Raw genomic sequence first — 18803 nt, 5'->3', positions numbered from 1 at the left:
ACCGATGCTGGGCTTCTGAGCGTGCGTGTGTGTGTGTGTGTGTGTGTGTGTGTGTGTGTGTGTGTGTGTGTGTGTGTGTGTGTGTGTGTGTGTGTGTGTGTGTGTGTGTGTGTGTGTGTGTGTGTGTGTGTGTGTGTGTGTGTGTGTGTGTGTGTGTGTGTGTGTGTGTGTGTGTGTGTGTGCGTTCACCTCTGCAACTGCCCCATTCATCTACTTCACACTGAACTCAAGGACTCGACTAGCAGCACTTTTTCATTCAAAGTGTCCGCATAAAGACAATGAGGAGAAGCTTGTTTTCATTCTGCACGGAAAACTGATTGTCTTTTACAGATGGAACAGGAATATTGTTAAAGATTTAGATCTAATCCAAAGCTGGGTGGCTCAGAAATACCTTGGGTTGTTTTTGTGCACATCTGAGGAGTTTTTGAAGGTGTCCGTCATGAATCCCATGTGGAAAGTGTATAAGAGTAAAGTCATGAAGACCCTGAACCCAGAAATGGACGAGGAACCGGTGGAAGAGGTACATCCCAGAACAGCAGCAGAAGGCAAAATGGTGGTCAGATATGAGTGAATATGCACTCAAAACATATTTAGGCCTACATTCAAGATTTGTATTATGTATTTGAATTGCATATAAAATCTCCATGCATTTGAATTAGAGCGTTTTAACATAAACAAACTAATAAACTTAATGTGGTGCTTATTTGTCAGTCATGAATGAAACGGGTAAGATATGTGAACTATTTGCATATATATGGTTTTATTAACATCATCATATTTGCAAAATGTATTTATTTCTTATTGCTTAGAATGTGTTAGTTGTAAAAACAATTTAATTTATTCAGTTAAAAAGTATGAACATGGTTAAAATACGGTTACCTGTGGAACAAGCAATAGTTGATTAGTATGTTATAGAGATTGGATTTATCGAAAACCAATGTAAACCTGGTCATTGTGCCTAAAACGCATTACAGATATCTTACTTAAAAGTTTAGTTTGTTTATGTTAAAGCTGTATAATCCAAATGGATATCATTTTTATATGTAAATTCAGTTGCTTAAATCTTGAATTTAGGCCTACATATTTTTGAGTGCGTTTATTTGGCAAATCTTTATAGTAAATAAAAGCTGTTTGCACTGAGCAAGATAAACCTAAAGTAATTGCTCAAAATGATAAAATGAATCGACAAACATTTAAATGAGGAAAGAACAACTAAATCCTAAGTTTCAACGAAAACTTTTTCCTAGAAAAGCAGGATTCCCAGTGGTTGATTTATATACATAATACAATTGTATTTATAAGACATCAGCCGGTCCAGGATATCAGTCTATTGCTAGTACTGGGCATGTGATCGCATGGATATGCATGAATATGCATGAACGTAATCAGTACTCAACGTTAGATTTCTCCCAACTTAATAATGTCACAAAATGTCTTAAACATTTTAAGTACATTGAGTGACATCCATATGAAATAAAATAAAAGATAAAATAAGACCCAGCTATATGAATTGCATCAATTATCAGTTTATTCTTGTGGATTCCTATTTGATTATAGACAGTTTTCCCCTCAGTTCCTGTACTATATGTTGAGTGGCTAGAGCATGTGTTTTTAAAGCACTAATTGATGCATTTCTGAGTTTCTGGATGCATTCGAATATTTGAAACATTCTTTCAAGTATCTGATCAAGGGAAACCTTGCCCCACTTTTCAAAGGCCCTGTAACGGGATCTAATGGAGTCAGTGATAGGAATAGGATGGCATTCCAGTGATTGACTGGAGACGGATAACATAGTCTAGGGTGTGTTGGACTTGTTGGCAGATTCCCCACAGTTCTCGCCCGTCTGTGAAACCTCTCACTTACCAGTGTGAACTTGCATAGTTTCTATAGTCTGATACAACACACAACAATGCCAACAGATTACAGCATCGTATTCAAGATAAACATCGGATGCATGTTTTTATTTTCTTTCAGCGCTGACTCAGCGCTGACTCTTAAATGCATAAAGTAAATGAATGATGGGAGTTGCTCCAAATTCATAACAGTAATTTAAAAGTATATGTATTGTATTGAATGTATTGTTTGCTGGTCTTAGCTGGCCATCAGGCAGATTTCCACTGGTCAAGCTGGAGTTTGATGGTTTTTACAGCGGCAATAATAGTATTATTTGAAATTTTTGTGCATCCTTTTATTAAAGTCGTCATGAAACGGAAATTGCAATAATCGTTAGTGACGTATATCCGAGTGAAACTGCTTCGCAAACAAGAACAAATGGAGGGTGGGGCTTGATTTTGTCTGTTGGGAATTGATTGGATGGTTGTGGTTTGCTATTGGTGGATCTCAAGTGATTGACATGTTGCCCCGCCCTCGTCATCAGAGAAGAGATGAGCTGCAAGAGGGAGGGGAAGATATTTTAATTAAAGATTAGGCTCATGAATTTAAAAATAAAATAATGATAAATCATTTAAAACAAATACTGCAATATTCCATGAAAAAATAAGAATAGTCAATTTTGATTTCATGGTGACTTTAAAAGGACCTTGGTGTAGTTTCACCAAACACCACAATTTATTCCTGTATATGTAAGCACTGTAAGAAGTGGTAATTGCAATTACTACTTTAAAGAGCGATTTCTATCTGATTTTACGCATAAATTTATCTTTTGTATACCAATCAATGTATTTAGGTGGATTCAGTAATGTTAAGTAATATATTTTTGACTTGAATGAAATGTACAATGTCAATGTACACATATTGTAAATATGTAAGCTCTCTTTATCCATCATTTGTTTTTACCTCTTACTGACCATTCAGTCACCTTTATTATAGTGCTTTAAAGCAGCTTTACAGTGATAGCAGGGATATGGAAATTACAGGAAACAGTTAATTTGGTCTGTACAGCAGCTCTAACAGAAAACACTGTCATTGTTCAGCTGAAGTGTTCTTTGAGTTCTGATGTAAAGATCAACAATAATTAAATTAGTTCATTTCATCATTAAAGCTGTTTTACAGAAAACAGTGATGTCATCATCTATCTCTGTTCAGTTCTCATACAACAGCGTCAGTACAGTCAGATCAATAATATTATTGAACATTAGTTTCCCCATTATAACTTTGTCTTTGATTAATATTTGTCTGTGAAGGTCAGTGATGCGGCTGAAGATATAATACCTATCCAGACTGATGAAGGACCCAGTGCAATGACACAGCTGGCCAAGAGAGTAAGTTTTATTGAATAAATAAAAACAAATCTACTGCACACGGTAAGAGTGTGCTTCAAACACATGTGCAGGGTAAGTTAATATTTGTACACAAACATAAAAAATTTGTTACACAAATTCTTTTTTAGATGAATTAGAGTGTCAACCTTCAGGACATTTCATTTCAACAGCATTTAGACATACTGATTTTTGTTGGTTTGAGTGTGTGAATGTGTGTATATTCCTCCTCAGATGCAGGGAGCCGGAGCGAAAGGTTGGAAAAGTGTTTCGTCTCTTTTCACCCAGGATGATGAACACCAACTTCTGGAGGCCGAGAACCAGCCGGCAGCAGATCAGTGAGTGTTACGGTGAAAAGCCAAGTTTCCATCTTCCTAGAAAAGCCAGTTTTATTCACTAATTGTTCTGTATTGAACTAATTGTTCCCTTTCAAGGGAACTCGAGCTGCGTTGAGACGCGGTGGGAACGCTCTGCGTGATTGCGTCGTGAAGCATGTGTATAATCAGTCCAATGGAAGAACGAGACGTCACCGGCGGTGACGTCATAGACCAGGAAGCTATAAAGCACACCAGAAATCAGACCGCGACAGCTTCTGTTGCCTTCAGCAAGCGCTCTCTGTATACTGTCCTTGTCTATTTATTGTTGTCTGTCACAAGCACATTATCTATCTATATATATATATATATATACTATGGCGAAACAAGAATTCAAGCGTTGTGTTGTCCCTTGCCCTCCTTTCATCACGGGTGGGGACACACATCAGCTTTGTGTTGCTTGTTTGGGAGTGGAGCATGCCCAGTCAGTTCTCGAGGGAGCTGACTGTGAGCATTGCGAGAAGCTGTCCGTGAGGACGCTCCGCTCTCGCCGGGCGTTCTTTGAGGAGGACGGTTCTGTTCGCGCTCCCCGGGGTGCGGGTCCCGCTGCTGCCGAGGCACAGCGAAGGCTTTCACCTTGGGGTTCGCATATGGATCTAGTAGCGGGGCTTGAGACGGGCCCAGCCCTTTCTCAACCCTTACCTGCTGGATCCGGTGCCTCTGCCCAGGAAGGAGCCCGCGCTGCGGCTTCTCCTTCCCAGGTTGGGGCACCATTGTTGCGGCTATCCAGTTCTGAGGATCTGGATGTCGTCAGTGTTGATATGGGGGATGTTGAGTTTTCGCCAGCTCATGCCTCCGATAATGATGAGGAGCTTATGGAGGTTTTATCTCGTGCTGTAGCTAGATTAAATATTGAATGGCCAGCCGATGATTCTTTGAGTGTTACTAGAAAAAGTTTATTAGATGAAAGATTTTTACCATCTAAAACACAGCCTCCACGTCGGGGACTCCACAATGAGGTTTCGAGATCGTGGAATAAACCGGCGTCATTCAGAGTATTTAACCCACAAACTTCCTGTTACAGTAATGTTTTGGGTGCATCTGATTATGGTTATGTTAAGGTGCCTCGGGCTGAAGAGACGCTCGCGAGCTATCTCTCTCCCGAGTCATCGTCATCATTAAAAACCCCGACGTTACCCACCAAGCCATTAAAATCTACATCTTCGCTGGTGGGTAAAGCTTATTCGGCAGCAGGTCAGGCTGCGTCATGTCTGCACACTATGTCTATACTGCAGGCATACCAGGCTGATCTGCTGAAGGATATCGATGAACGTGAGGAAGTCAGCGCTGACGCAATTCGAGAATTGCGTCGCGCAACAGACCTGTCTCTCCGGGCCACCAAGGAGACGGCCAAATCAGTGGGCCGTTCTATGGCAGCCCTGGTGGCCACGGAGCGGCATCTTTGGTTAAATCTGTCTGATATAAAGGATAAAGATAGGTCTGTTCTTCTGGACGCGCCACTGTCACCTTCAAGTTTGTTCGGCGACGCTATCAACTGTGTCGTCGATAGGTTTCAAGAAACGAAAAAACAATCGGCTGCGTTCCAGAGGTTTCTTCCTCGACGTTTCAATATCCCCGAGACTGCTGGGCGAAAAATGATTATTAAATCCGAGCAGTCTCATCCGAGTACAAGCTCCTCACAGCACAGAGTGCATCAAAAACAGAGCGTCGCCACTCGGGCTCCTCCACAATCTGGGGAATCTGGGTGGCGGTCGCAGTCCAGGCCAGCTAGGGGTAGGCAAGATCTGAGGACTGTCATCTCTAAGAAGGCTTGGGCTAAGAAGAAGTCCTGACGCCCAAGGCGTCAGGCTTCTGAGGGTGGTCCCCTCCGAGGAGGGACGATTTCGAGAAATCGTTCATCCTCGGCACCCTCTGGGGGGCGATTCTCTGAGGAGAGTCGCAGCGCTGCCACATCGGTTGTTCCCTGCCGGTTCGCCGCTTCAGGGCACCGAGGTGTCAGCGTCCCCATACGATTCTCCGAGGAGGATCGTAGAACGGTCAGTTCGGTTGTTCCCTGCCGGTTCGCCGCTTCAGGGCACCGAAATGTCCGTACAACCGAATCCCGAGGCCAGTCTCGAGAGACTGGTCCCCTTAGTAGAATTTCTGGCAGCGTGGAAACTACTGCCAAATATTTCTCAGTGGGTCCTGCATATAATAGAAAAGGGTTACAGAATTCAGTTCGGTTCTCGTCCGCCCAGATTTCAAGGGGTCCTTCCCACAGTGGTGGACCCAAGGCAGGCTCGGGTCATGGAACTAGAAGTACTGACGCTTCTGCAAAAAGGGGCTATAGAAAGGGTTTCTCCTCCCAGCAGAGAGTCAGGGTTTTACAGCCGTTACTTCATCGTTCCCAAGAAGGATGGGGGGTTGCGTCCTATTCTAGATCTGCGTCAGTTAAACAGCAGAGTTCAGAAACTCAAGTTCAAGATGCTTACACTCAAACAGATTGTATCACAGATTCAGTCCGAGGACTGGTTTGTCACAATAGACTTGAAGGACGCTTACTTTCATGTATCCATTCATCCTCATCACAGGAAGTTCCTGAGGTTTGCTTTCGGGGGCGAAGCATACCAATATCGGGTCCTTCCATTCGGCCTAGGTTTGTCACCCCGCACCTTTACGAAATGCGTGGATGCAGCGCTGGCTCCTCTGAGACTCCAGGGCATTCGCGTATTAAACTATATCGACGACTGGTTGATCCTGGCTCGTTCCGAGCAGTTGGCAGTTCGGCATCGAGATGTCGTTCTGTCTCACTTAAAAAGGTTGGGGTTGCGGCTAAACACCAAGAAGAGTGTGCTCCTCCCAGCCCAGAGGACCACTTTTTTAGGGGTGATGTGGGATTCGACAACTATGCAAGCACGATTGTCTCCAGCTCGTATTTCTGCGATTCTCACAGCCGTAAATATGGTAAAACTAGGCCAGTCACTCACTGTGAAACAGTTCCAGAGACTGGTGGGTCTCATGGCAGCTGCGTCCAACGTAGTTACTTTTGGCCTTCTGCACATGAGACCCCTGCAGTGGTGGCTCAGGACCAAGGGGTTTTCTCCGAGGGGAAATCCGTTTCGCACGATCAAGGTCACGCGGCTATGCCTACGTGCCTTGGTCATGTGGAAGAAACCTTGGTTCCTCGCCCAAGGCCCAGTATTGGGGGCTTCTTGTCGACGCGTAACGCTATCGACGGATGCTTCCCTCACAGGCTGGGGGGCGGTCATGAGTGGCCGCTCGGCGACAGGTGTCTGGCAGGACCATCAGCTTTCGTGGCATATAAACCGACTAGAGATGATGCCGGTATTTCAGGCTCTCAAATACTTCCTGCCAGACCTGAGAGGCCATCATGTGCTCGTCCGCACAGACAACACATCGGTGGTCTCTTACATCAACCATCAGGGGGGTCTGAGGTCCCTATTATTATGCAAACTGGCTCATCAGATCCTCCTATGGGCCCAGGGAAAATTACTGTCACCCAGGGCAGTTTATATTCCAGGGTATTTGAATGTGGGAGCAGATATCCTGTCAAGACAGGGGCTTAGGCCCGGGGAGTGGAGACTTCACCCCGAGGTGGTGGAGCTCCTATGGGAGAACTATGGTCAAGCTCAGATAGATCTTTTCGCATCTTACGATACAACCCATTGTCCGCTTTGGTTCTCCCTCACATATCCAGCTCCTCTCGGACTGGACGCTATGGTACAGGAGTGGCCGAGGCTGCACCTGTACGCATTCCCCCCGATATCATTGCTTCCGGGAGTTCTGGAGAGGGTTCGCCGGGAGGGGGCTCATCTATTATTAGTAGCCCCGCACTGGCCGACCCGAGTGTGGTTCTCGGACCTAGTGTCCCTTCTGCACGGCTCTCCCATGGAGATTCCTGTCAGGGGGGACTTGTTATCTCAAGCAGGGGGCACGATATTTCACCCTCGCCCAGAGTTGTGGAAACTGTGGGCTTGGCCTCTGAGGGGGCCCAGCTCTTAGAATCCGGTCTATCGACTGAGGTCGTTGAGACCATCCTTCAATCCAGAGCTCCTTCCACGAGAAAACTATATTCATTGAAATGGAAATTGTTCTCTACATGGTGTGGAGAACGTTTTTTAAATCCTGCTAACTGCCCGGTTGGTACAGTTCTCGATTTCCTTCAAGACCGTTTCTCTGCTGGATTATCTCCCTCCACCTTAAAGGTGTACGTAGCGGCTATATCTGCTTATCGCTCCCCTTTGGGGGCTTCTTCTCTTGGGAGAGATCCTCTTATTACTCGTTTTCTCTGTGGTACACTGAGGCTTAGGCCTGCATTGCACTCTAGAGCACCGGCTTGGGATTTGGCCATTGTACTTGAGGGTCTGGCCCTGGCTCCCTTCGAGCCTATTGAAGAGGTTTCAGAGAAGTTCCTTACACTAAAAACTCTATTTCTTCTCGCTATTTCTTCTATCAAGAGAATTGGAGATCTGCAAGCCCTGTCGGTGGCTCCTTCATGTTTGGAATTTGCACCTGGTATGGTGAAAGCATTTTTACACCCTAGGCCGGGTTACATTCCTAAGGTCCCCACTAATGTGGCGGGCCCTATTGTGCTGCAGGCTTTTTGCCCTCCACCTTTCGTTACCCCAGATCAGGAAGGTCTCAATCTGTTATGTCCCGTTAGGGCTTTGGATGCCTACGTTCACAGAGCTGCCCTGTGGCGTAGATCAGAGCAGTTATTTGTCTGCTTCGGTTCAACCAAGAAAGGTTGCCCTGCATCTAGACAGGTAATGAGCAAGTGGGTAGTTGAGGCTATCTCACTTGCTTATGAAGCGGCCGGACAGCTCTCACCTATGGCTGTCCGCGCCCATTCTACTAGGAGTATGGCTGCCTCTAAGGCTTTAATTTCAGGGGTTTCTCTGCAGGACGTTTGTAATGCGGCAGGCTGGTCCTCACCGCATACATTTGTCAGATTCTACGACCTAGACCTCTCCACTCCCGAGGCAAGGCTGCTTGTTTCTTAGTGTGCGCAAGGACTCCACACAGAACGGGCATTTCTCATTATGGCGTAGTGGACATGGGATTCCCACCACGTCTCAACGCAGCTCGAGTTCCCTTGAAAGGGAACGTCTCAGGTTACGTATGTAACCCTGGTTCCCTGAGAGGGAACGAGACGCTGCGTTCTCCTGCCATACTTCCTGCATGCCCTGATCGACTTGCTTCAGGCCTTTTCAGAAGCTGTCGCGGTCTGATTTCTGGTGTGCTTTATAGCTTCCTGGTCTATGACGTCACCGCCGGTGACGTCTCGTTCTTCCATTGGACTGATTATACACGTGCTTCACGACGCAATCACGCAGAGCGTTCCCACCGCGTCTCAACGCAGCGTCTCGTTCCCTCTCAGGGAACCAGGGTTACATACGTAACCTGAGACGTTCTGCTTGCAGCAGACAGGAAAAAAAATACAAGTATCATTTCACAGTTACACAAGAGCTAAAAATGTGAGCTAAAAATGTGATTTATGCTACTGTTCAAAAGTTGGCACGATCTTTTAAATATTTTTTCAAAGAAGTCTCTTCTGCTCACCAAGGCTGCATTTGTTTGAACAAATATACAGTAAACGCTGTAATATTGTGAAATATTAATACAATTTAAAGTAGCTGCGTTCTATTTAAATATGTTTTAAAATGTAAGTTATTCCTGTGATGCAAAGATTACTTTCAGCATCATTACTCCAGTCTTCAGTGTCCTTTCAATATGCTGATTTACTGCTCAGGAAACATTTCTGATTATTATCACCCAGCAAACAATTTTGCTTTTAAAAGATGTTTAATAGCCGTCCAAACACAGCCCTAACGTCTGTTGAAACAAGGCAAAATTTGGGCTGTCAGTGAAAATTTACTAGACATCTAACCGTAGCCCAATAATAGATGCACAGGCTACGCATGGGACATGTCAAAGAAATGAAACCAAACACCTTGTAATCACTGTTGACTTTGCTTACATGATGGAATATGATGCATCTCGCAAGTTATTTGGGCAAAAACGACATGTAACTAAATTCAAGGTTATTTTGGCTAGAAGTGGGTTACTCATAGCCGGACTATATCGGGTCTATAGTTAACCTATTTGGTGAAATGACAGCTATTGCTTGCTGGGCAACGTTGAATTCAGTTGCGTTATATTTTTGTAGAAACTGTGAGACATTTTTTTCAGGATTCTTTGATGAATAGAAAGTTTCAAAAAAACAGCATTTATTTTTAACCTTATAAATGCATTTACTGTCCATTTTGTTTTATTTAATGCATCCTCGCTGAATAAAAGGACTCAATTTCTTTGAATAGTAGTGGTTATTTTTCTTGCAAAAAACTTTATTTAAAGGTGCAGTGTGTGATTTTTAGCGGCATCTAATGGTGAGGTTACGAATTGCAATCAACAAAAGTTACGGTGGCCGACAGGAAAATATGTCATTGTCTGAGACAGCAGAGAGTACCAGTTCAGCAATGAGGTTTCTTTACAAGGATAAATTAAGAAATGATCAGAGTTGGGTATAACGCCTTACAAAGTAACGCGTTACTGTATTCTAATTACTTTTCGTGGTAACGCAGTACTGTAACTCATTACATTTTAAATTTATGTAATTTGATTACAGTTACTGATGTCAATAAAATTAAGTTACTTGCGTTACAAATGTATTGTTAAGAAAAAAATATTTAGTAAAATGCCTTTCTAATCACGTTTGGCCAGCTGCGTCAGCATGCGCTTTAATGAATTACCGGAGAACGCGCTTCATGAGGCACACACACACACGCAGCGCTACACGGTTAGGAGCACAGTCTGGCCGTTTCTCAATAGAAGTAGCCTACGCAAACTTCGGACTTGCGTCCTTGGTAGTTCAGACTTGCCAAGTTCGACTCAGGAGAACGAACTCCCGAGGACGAGAGGACGCGAGTCCGGTTATTCTGCAAACGGAACCGCGGCGTTCTTGATCGCGTCACTCAGCACGCTCTGGCTACTCCGGTTATCTCTTTATGTAGCTATATTTCAGGCAACAATTAAACGAAATATGGTATAAAGTACAACACTGCCTCTTTTCGTCAACAATAAAACAAAATATGTTATAAAACACAACTTTGCCTCTTTTCATTTAAAAAGATCGTAAACATATTAGGCTAATGGCCACACAAATGTAACAACACGATATATAAAACCCTGCTTCTTTTTGTTTTCATTTTAAAAATATGAAACATTATTGATCATTAAAACTGACATTTAACAGAGACAGACTTGTCATTTTATTTTATTATACATATACAGTGAAGAGAATGTATAGTAAAATAAATATAAAAATTATTCTATATATTTTAAAATATATAAAATAAAATTACACAACCCTGTCTCTTTTTGTTAAATGTCAGTTTTAATGCTCAATAATATCCAGTATAAAAGTATAAGTAGCCTAAAAGGTATACGAAGCTGTACAATTAGAAATAAAGCAAACAGTTCAGTCAAACATAAGTCAGCTCTCTAATAGGCTACAAAGTTAAAGTCACCTCTCGATGCATCCTGGGTAAAAGGGGCGGATCAGGAACACATCAGGGGTCTCGTACTGGACTTGGCTAGATGTGAACTTTGAATTGGAACAGTACTTGGGCAGCGACTGATGACGTTTCACAAGTCCACAAAAACATATTTAGAAACAGCCCTCTTTTCTGTCTCGCATGCGCGCTCTTTCTCACTCGCTCTAGATTCCGGGAGATTTGAACTAATTTGCGGGCATCAGGGAGCCGCTATCAACATGCGGGAGACTCCCGCAACTTCCAGGAGACTTGGGATGTCTGTATTCTGCAATATTAAATTACTGAAAGAACTGAGTTTCACTTTGTAGTGTATTCTTGTAGTTTTAATAGGTTTTCAAAGTAACTTGAAAGTAAAGTAATTAGTAATCTGATTACTTTTTACATGCAGTAATCAGTAATGTAATCAAATTACAATTTTAAAGTAGTAATTAGTAATTTGTAGTTACTTTTTTTGAGTAACTTACCCAACACTGGAAATGATGTTTACTTAATTATTCAGTAAAACTATATGTTATTGCGAATATTATTGTCAGAGTTTTATTCGCTGAACTAAGCTTGCTTCCTTGCGCGAAAAGCAACATAGTAACGAAACGCATTTGTCCGTTTAGGGCTCCTGTAGAAACATGTCGGCGCATTTCAATGTAAGGGAATCTTAGACTGTAAAACAAGATGGACGACGCCCCTTCGCTCTCTTCCATTGGCGAGAAGTGAAGCCGCCATTGTACCGATATGGCGCTGACATCTTGGGACTTTAAAGCTCCAATCTCCTCAGTCCTCCAAAGATCCCGAAAAAAATTTCCGTTGTTGCTTCAGTGACTACTTTGCTCAGAGAACCTGTCAATCACAGCTGTCAATCATGTACACCACAGCGCCGTTTTTATAGCATCAAATAACTAACTAAAAACAAACTTATTTTAAAAACAAACACTGGAAATTACATCAGCTACAGTAAATGACAGAAACTATCTTTGGGAAAAAGATATGTGAAGTGTAATTTAATTGTTTAGTTGGTCTCACGTCCCATTGAATAACATGGGGAGGCGGGGTTTATGACCTATACTAGGACCGGTCACCGGGAGGCGATCGAGACGCTTTGGCTTCACTTTTCAGGGCTTGTGCGGCACGCTTGAAGGGAACCCGCGGTGTGTGTAGAGAGAAACTGCTCATTCTAATATAAATATAACGGTTCATTAAGTAAGGTCTTTATACACCACTGAAAACTTATTTTTCAAGGTAGTGAGGAAACACGCTCTGTAGCGCTGTGTGTTCGCTGTAGCGCTGTGTGTTCGCTGTAGCGCTGTGTGTTCGCTGTAGCGCTGTGTGTTCGCTGTCGGCTACAGTAGAAACATGACGACACAATATGTCGACCTCCATAGAAGGGGGTGCCCACGGTTATGGAGATATTAATCTCTCATTCTAAGGTAATAAAAACATAACGGTTCATTATGCAAGGTCTTTATACACCACTGAAAACATAGTTATGGATCTTATATTGCTTTTCTGTCAATAGATCCTCAGAAATATTACACAATGCACCTTTAATCAGAAAAAAATGTAATTGCGAGTTGCTAGTAGGCCTATGTTGTTTCCTTTATCATCCACACAGTCCATTGGCAGTGAAACCGGAGGAGCCTCCACGACCCAACAAGCGAAACACTGGATTCTGGGATAACTTTTCGACTAAGTGGCACCAGGCAGCAGCGATGAAGCAAGCGGAGACCGAGGAGGCCGGAGGAGACGGCAGACAGGAGGAGGAGGACAACGAGAGCGGGGCGAGAGCTGAAGACACCGAACACCAGGAGAGAGAGGAGAAGGAGGGAGAGGGAGGCGTGGGGAACAGCTTCTCCAAGTACACCACACTCGCAGGAGGGAGTGAAGACACACCGGCCTTCAAGTGGAACTTTGTCACCAGCAAACTGGCTGAGCTGAAGACCAAAAGCATGGCCAAGAGCAACTAGCCAACAGTGGAAGTAGAGAACTAGAGAAGGGTTATCACAGTTCAGACCACAGGGGCCACAGTGCTTCATATGAGCCTTATCGCACAGATGTGATCGCATTTCACCCGTTTAAAAGCATCGACCGTGACCGACACTGTGGCCTCTTCTGGCCTGGGCTGGTTTGGCATTCGTGTGGGAACTGCCGGTTACAGGAAACTCGCACAAACGTATGTTATTAAAGGTGATGTGTGTAATTTTTTGTGATTAAATACTGAATCTGCAGCAGAAATTGCATGCTTCACCTTTAACAAACACTGTAAAACATCAGGAAATGATGAGAGTTAAGTACTAATATCTGAAGCATGTAGATGAACAGTTTATTCAACTTGATGAAAAAAAAGTTATAGCCCACAAATAAGTTAAAGTTAAGTTTATATAACTACTTTTTTCTTTTTGTCAATTGAAATCAGTTCACTACAAGCAAGGTTAAGCACAATAACACGCTAGAAACAATTTATTTTAAATAATCGTTATTTTTGCAAATCCATGTAGTTGAGCTTAAATTACACACTTCACTTAAAAAAGCAACACTGTAAATTATAGGAATGAAGTATATACTGTAGCAGGGAATGATGTCATAATGAGAAAGAAAATCCTCCGATTTTTTTATTATTAATTTATGTAATATGCATAAATAAATTCCTTACAAGTAGTTGAAGATTAAGCCCAATAATATAAAGCCCATCATCAAGATTAAATGTGATCTGAAAAAACTAGTAGAACATGCACCTCAAGAAAAGAGTATATCAAATAACTGATTTTGCTATTTTATATCACATATACAACACTTTTTATGTATTGCATATTTAGAAATGCAATTGATAAAGTTGGGGAATCTATCATTTAATTTAATTTTATTGGGTGAAGGTTTACAGAATATGTGTCCGGTGTAGTTTATGCAGTGTTCTGTCTGTTTCATAATGTTTCATAACTCCTGAAGTCCAATGTGATAAGTGTATTTACACAATATCTCAAAGGTGCTTTGTGTCTGCTGTCAGTTCAAAGTTTGCTCTCACATTGATTGATTGATTTTTCCTGCTTTGATGTTTTATTTTATGATACAATAAAGTTCTAATGCAAAAACATGTAATTCGATTTTAATATATTTATGACTAGGTGGGTTTTCTTGCTGTTACCAGTAGTGAACAGCAGGTGTCAGTGCAGGACAAAGTGTTTATCCAGCTTACTAAAAAGAACCGGTTCAAAGAACGATTCGCTCACGAAACGAACATCACCAAAGCTTGTTCCTGAGATGTTTTGGCTATAAACAGAAGCTTTTCTATTCTACCAGAAAGCATGTGTTTTATACACCTACCCACAAGGTCTGCACAGCGTCTTTTTAAAGGTCATTTACAGCGCATTTGACCTAGTCAAACCACCATAAAAATCATATAAATCAAATAAATCAAATAAATGAATGGGTCATCCCTCAAACAATAACGTTGGTAAGTAAACAGAATCTTTCTATCATTTTGTTCATGACAGTGTTTCCCTATTTTTATTGTACAACCAATAAACACCTAGTATTATGGTGGAAACTGGTAAATAGCAGCACATTCAATGCCCTGTGCTTCATGGAGACGCTCATGACTCCTCACTTATTGTCTCTGATTCTGAGGCTGATGAATGCAGATCCATGAAGATCCATGAGACAGACTTGAACTCCTGTTTTTATTGTCTCACAGTAATATAACCCGCTCTAAACCTGTCATAACATATGGCTCCATGCAGGATCTGGATAGTTTATGGCCTGCAGGGATGCTTTCCTCATACAGGTGATGTGAGAAGAGGTTGCAGGCGTGCACCAATAACTCATTACAGCAGACGCATAGAGCTAATGGCAACCAAAGTGATATGAATCTGGATGGATTGACTTTCAGTTTTTAATGAAATCGCCCAAATGGTGTCTGCGTTCATGGTAACACTTAAAATGTAAAACTTTGTGTATGTAACAAATGCAGCCGGTATATGAACAAAAACATGTGATTTTATGAATTCAGTGATTTTATAGAATTAAACGGATAGGTAATTTGTATAGTACTTTGAAGATTATCACCTGTTTTATAATACATCATCTACAGTATATCCTGCACTGCATTTTGGAACTGAAATCAAGAGAGTATTGTGTGTCTGGAATGAATAGATCTTGCGAAAATAAAAATTTGGACCATATTTTTAAAATTGATTTAATGACAATTACACAAATTACAATCTGTTATGCAAAAAAAAAAACCTATAATATATTTGCTATGTTGTACAACATTTATGCAGATTAATAAAAAATATGTTTTACAGTATTATATTACAGTATTTTTTGTAATAATCTATTGGATAATGAGCATCATTAAGAATAATGCAAAACACACACACACACACACACACACACACACACACATTTCATTTGGGGGTTAAATGTGCTTAATTGTCGTGAACATTAATGCCTGCAAAAAAAGTATGTAATGTCGTTATCATCATCATCATCATTTGTGTTTGCATACAACTGTCTGCCATTGTCTGTATTAATGCACCACTATTGTAAAGGATACTTAAGCTCTGTAAAGGGCTTAAATTAAACGTATTATTATTAAAAATAAGCTTTTTGTTTATGCAAAATATTGCATTCATTGCAATATATTTGTTATTTTTCTTTTTGATTTTAGATGACATAGGCATGCATTTTCCTTCGCATTCAGCCTAGTTTGTTGACGTCTCAGTCTTTTGTGAGGTAAGGCATCACCATGAGTGAAATTATAAGACACCCATATAATAAAAGGCATACCAGCTCAGCCCAGACTTTAGTCATCCGCACATAAAACAGACAGACATGCCTGTCAGCAACTGTGGGGGACAGCGGCTCGTGACTCATCTGTGCAGGCAACAGGTCCATCTGGAAGATCACCGCACAAACACATGCATATGCCTTCACCTTACACACACAAAGCCGCCTGAGGCCAGGTGTAGTTTCCCATGATACAGAGACACACACACACAGACACAAATACAATTACTACGGTGAACAAATGTTAGCTGTGACAGAGGGAAGTGTTGACCCCCTCACCTGAGCTTCTTCTCTGATGTGGCACAAATGCCCATTTGTTCTCGTTTGATGTCTGAGTGAAAGGCAACTGGACTATACTCTTTAGTGGCTTTCCTTTCCATTAAGCTGTAGCTGAGATTTTCTTAGGGAATATCTGAACGTGGGAAGAAAATGTGTTGGTTATTTATGCAGCCTAGCCTGCAGGCCACAGGAGACGCTTCCTGAGAAACTCTCAGCTCTACTTTTCTGCTTGTTCATAGATTTCAAGAGATTACCGGCACTTTCATCCCCCCATATAATATACAAGCAATAATGCTTACAGAAATGTTAGAAGTGTGGGGAAAGTAAAATAGCCTGGAGGTGCTTATGCATATACTTTACCATGAATCAAAAATAAATTGAGATTTTCATATTAAAAGAAAGTAAATTACAAGAGGAAAAATTGGTTCTGAGAATGAATTTTGAGCCAATTTTAACATTATTACATGGATTAAAGGCCCATTCACACCAAGAAGCATATATTTCCATGCACTGCACACCAACAAATGATAACATTCTGTTTATTACAAGTACGCGCCACAGTTTTGTCGTCCGTCGCTTAAAATGTTCTTAAAGCAGGATTGATTCTGATTGATCAGCTGGAAAAGATCGTTCAGAAAGTGAAGCAATATCATTTCTCTTTTCCGTTATTGTTATAGTTGTGGTGTGGACTTTTAGAACTTTTTGGATTACTAGTACTATATTTGTATCGTTAAAGTTATCGACCTTGATGCGAACGAGCCTTAAAACTTAAGTTATTTACATAAATGAAGAGAGGAAGTTATAGGCTGAAGAACAACTTGCGAAAGTGCGAATTGGCACAAACATGTCCTGGAGAAAAAAAACTCTTCTGAAGCCTCTGGTTCTCTGGAAAGTGTGACCTAGTTTACGTGCAAGGGAGCCAACAACGTTTCAAATTGATTTCTCTGTATGTTATTAGTCATTTTTTCTGTCATGCCTCTGGATGACGCTTGAAGGGAAGTGAACGGGAAACATGGGAGGCCAGCTTTTTCCCCATGACACTCATTCACAAATCAATATTGATTTAGTTATTTGTGCATTGCCAATAAACATGAATATTGATGTGCTCTTATAGCCTACTTACATGCACGCTTAGACCTGAAACATGTCAGTGTTGTTTTTGTTAACTAAAACTAAATCTAAAACTATAAAAAATAAGTTTCAGTCATTAAAAAAAAGCTCAAATAAAATTATGGAGCATTAGATGGAAAATTTCAAACCTAGAAATTGAAATAGGCTAAATAATTTTGAGTTGAAGTACTAGAAATAACTAAAACAAAATTAAATTATTGAAAATTAAAAATATAAATAAATACTGTAATAGTACATAAATAATACAAGAACATGTGTACACGTGCTTAAAGCTATGATATTTTGTGCATCTTGAATTGTTGCATTCTCTGAATTACCTGAAGGGGTGCTATAGTGAGATTTCAATTAAATTCTCTTCTTCTATCTGTTTTCTTTAACAGGTCAATACTGTCATAGCACAACAACAGTAGAGCAAGAGAATCTTACTGATGGCATTTGCATTTTTGTGCAAAGCATGTTTGAGGCCTTACATGTGAGCATTGTTAGTGAGCAGGTACAGGAATTGCTGCATGTGTTAATTTTTGTTGTGTGTTTGTTTGTTGTATTTCAGGATGAGAGTGTGTCTTTGACCCTTCTCCCTACTGCTTCAAATCCACGCTGGTGTCCATTTACTGTTTCTACAGCTGTTTGGGATGTTGTCTTTACTTTGCACCCGTGCTGCTAATATAGCTTCAAATCCCCTTCCCCCTGTTTCCTACAATCCTCTAAGACCCGTCTAGAGTCAAAATGAGACCTAGTAGCATGAGTCTCATAAGTGACAAGACTAGAGTTGCCATTTCCATAATACCAAAAAGGAGGAGGATAAAGGACAGGATAAAACTGAAAAATAATCCCAAACCAGTGGCAGAAATAAACTTTGCCCCTTAAATTAATTCCATGGGCATTTGATTGCCGTTATAATGGCAAACTTTGCTAGTCTTTTTTAAATGCATGTGTCATTTCCTTCATTTATTCAATAAATGCACTAATAAGACCAATCAAATCTTCACTGCCATTCATAAATCCTCTCCTGTGGCCTCATAAGATAGTAAATTGTCCATCGTATGTGCACTTCAGAATATGCCCGGAAGTATTCTGGGATCTTGTTGCATACTCTTTTATAAATACTGTGAATTCAGACTTACTTCTTTTGTCACATACAGTTTTTCGCCTATTTTATAGCAGGGAAGTAAGCGATTCCGGACTCAGCCATTGGTTTACTCATTCAACTGATTCGTTTGATTGAGAATCACTTAGGAATGAGGCAAGTTATGAATGGCTTATGGAATCATAGACTCACTTGATTTGCTGAAGAATGCTGAAATAAGTGCCTGTATTTTGATTGGAAATGCAACTGTTCTGTTGCGTCTTTGTTTGGAATTGGCAAAATAGAGCAAAACATTCAAAATAAACGTCATTTAATACACTGTAAAATCCAATTTGTAAACCTTACTTAAAAAAAGCATGCAAACCGATTGCCTTGAAAAAACCGAGTAAAGTGAAACAGGAATAGTCTGTAGTACTAACAA

The 18803-nt window shown here is 41.1% G+C and overlaps 1 protein-coding gene across 1 annotated transcript; it reads left to right on the top strand.

Annotated features, from left to right (window-relative positions):
• Positions 1–210: 210 nt before the first annotated feature.
• Positions 211–14191, top strand: LOC143730932 (uncharacterized protein C1orf232). Its single transcript, XM_077221520.1, has 4 exons — positions 211–520; positions 3144–3221; positions 3453–3556; positions 12716–14191. The coding sequence occupies exons 1-4, from the start codon at positions 440–442 to the stop codon at positions 13065–13067; spliced, it is 615 nt and encodes a 204-aa protein (XP_077077635.1). The 5' UTR covers positions 211–439; the 3' UTR covers positions 13068–14191.
• Positions 14192–18803: the final 4612 nt, after the last annotated feature.

Source organism: Siphateles boraxobius, unplaced genomic scaffold (assembly GCF_051911475.1).
Source record: "Siphateles boraxobius isolate OS27281-9 unplaced genomic scaffold, OSU_SipBor_1 84, whole genome shotgun sequence".
Taxonomy (NCBI): domain Eukaryota; kingdom Metazoa; phylum Chordata; class Actinopteri; order Cypriniformes; family Leuciscidae; genus Siphateles; species Siphateles boraxobius.
Note: the sequence above shows the minus strand (reverse complement) of the source record. Positions and strands in the feature narration are given on the sequence as shown.

Coding starts and splice junctions, on each gene's coding strand:
- LOC143730932 (XM_077221520.1), top strand. CDS start 440: ATGAATCCCATGTGGAAAGTGTATAAGAGTAAAGTCATGAAGACCCTG. Junction 3,222..3,452: donor TGACACAGCTGGCCAAGAGA/GTAAGTTTTATT, acceptor ATTCCTCCTCAG/ATGCAGGGAGCCGGAGCGAA. Junction 3,557..12,715: donor AACCAGCCGGCAGCAGATCA/GTGAGTGTTACG, acceptor TCATCCACACAG/TCCATTGGCAGTGAAACCGG.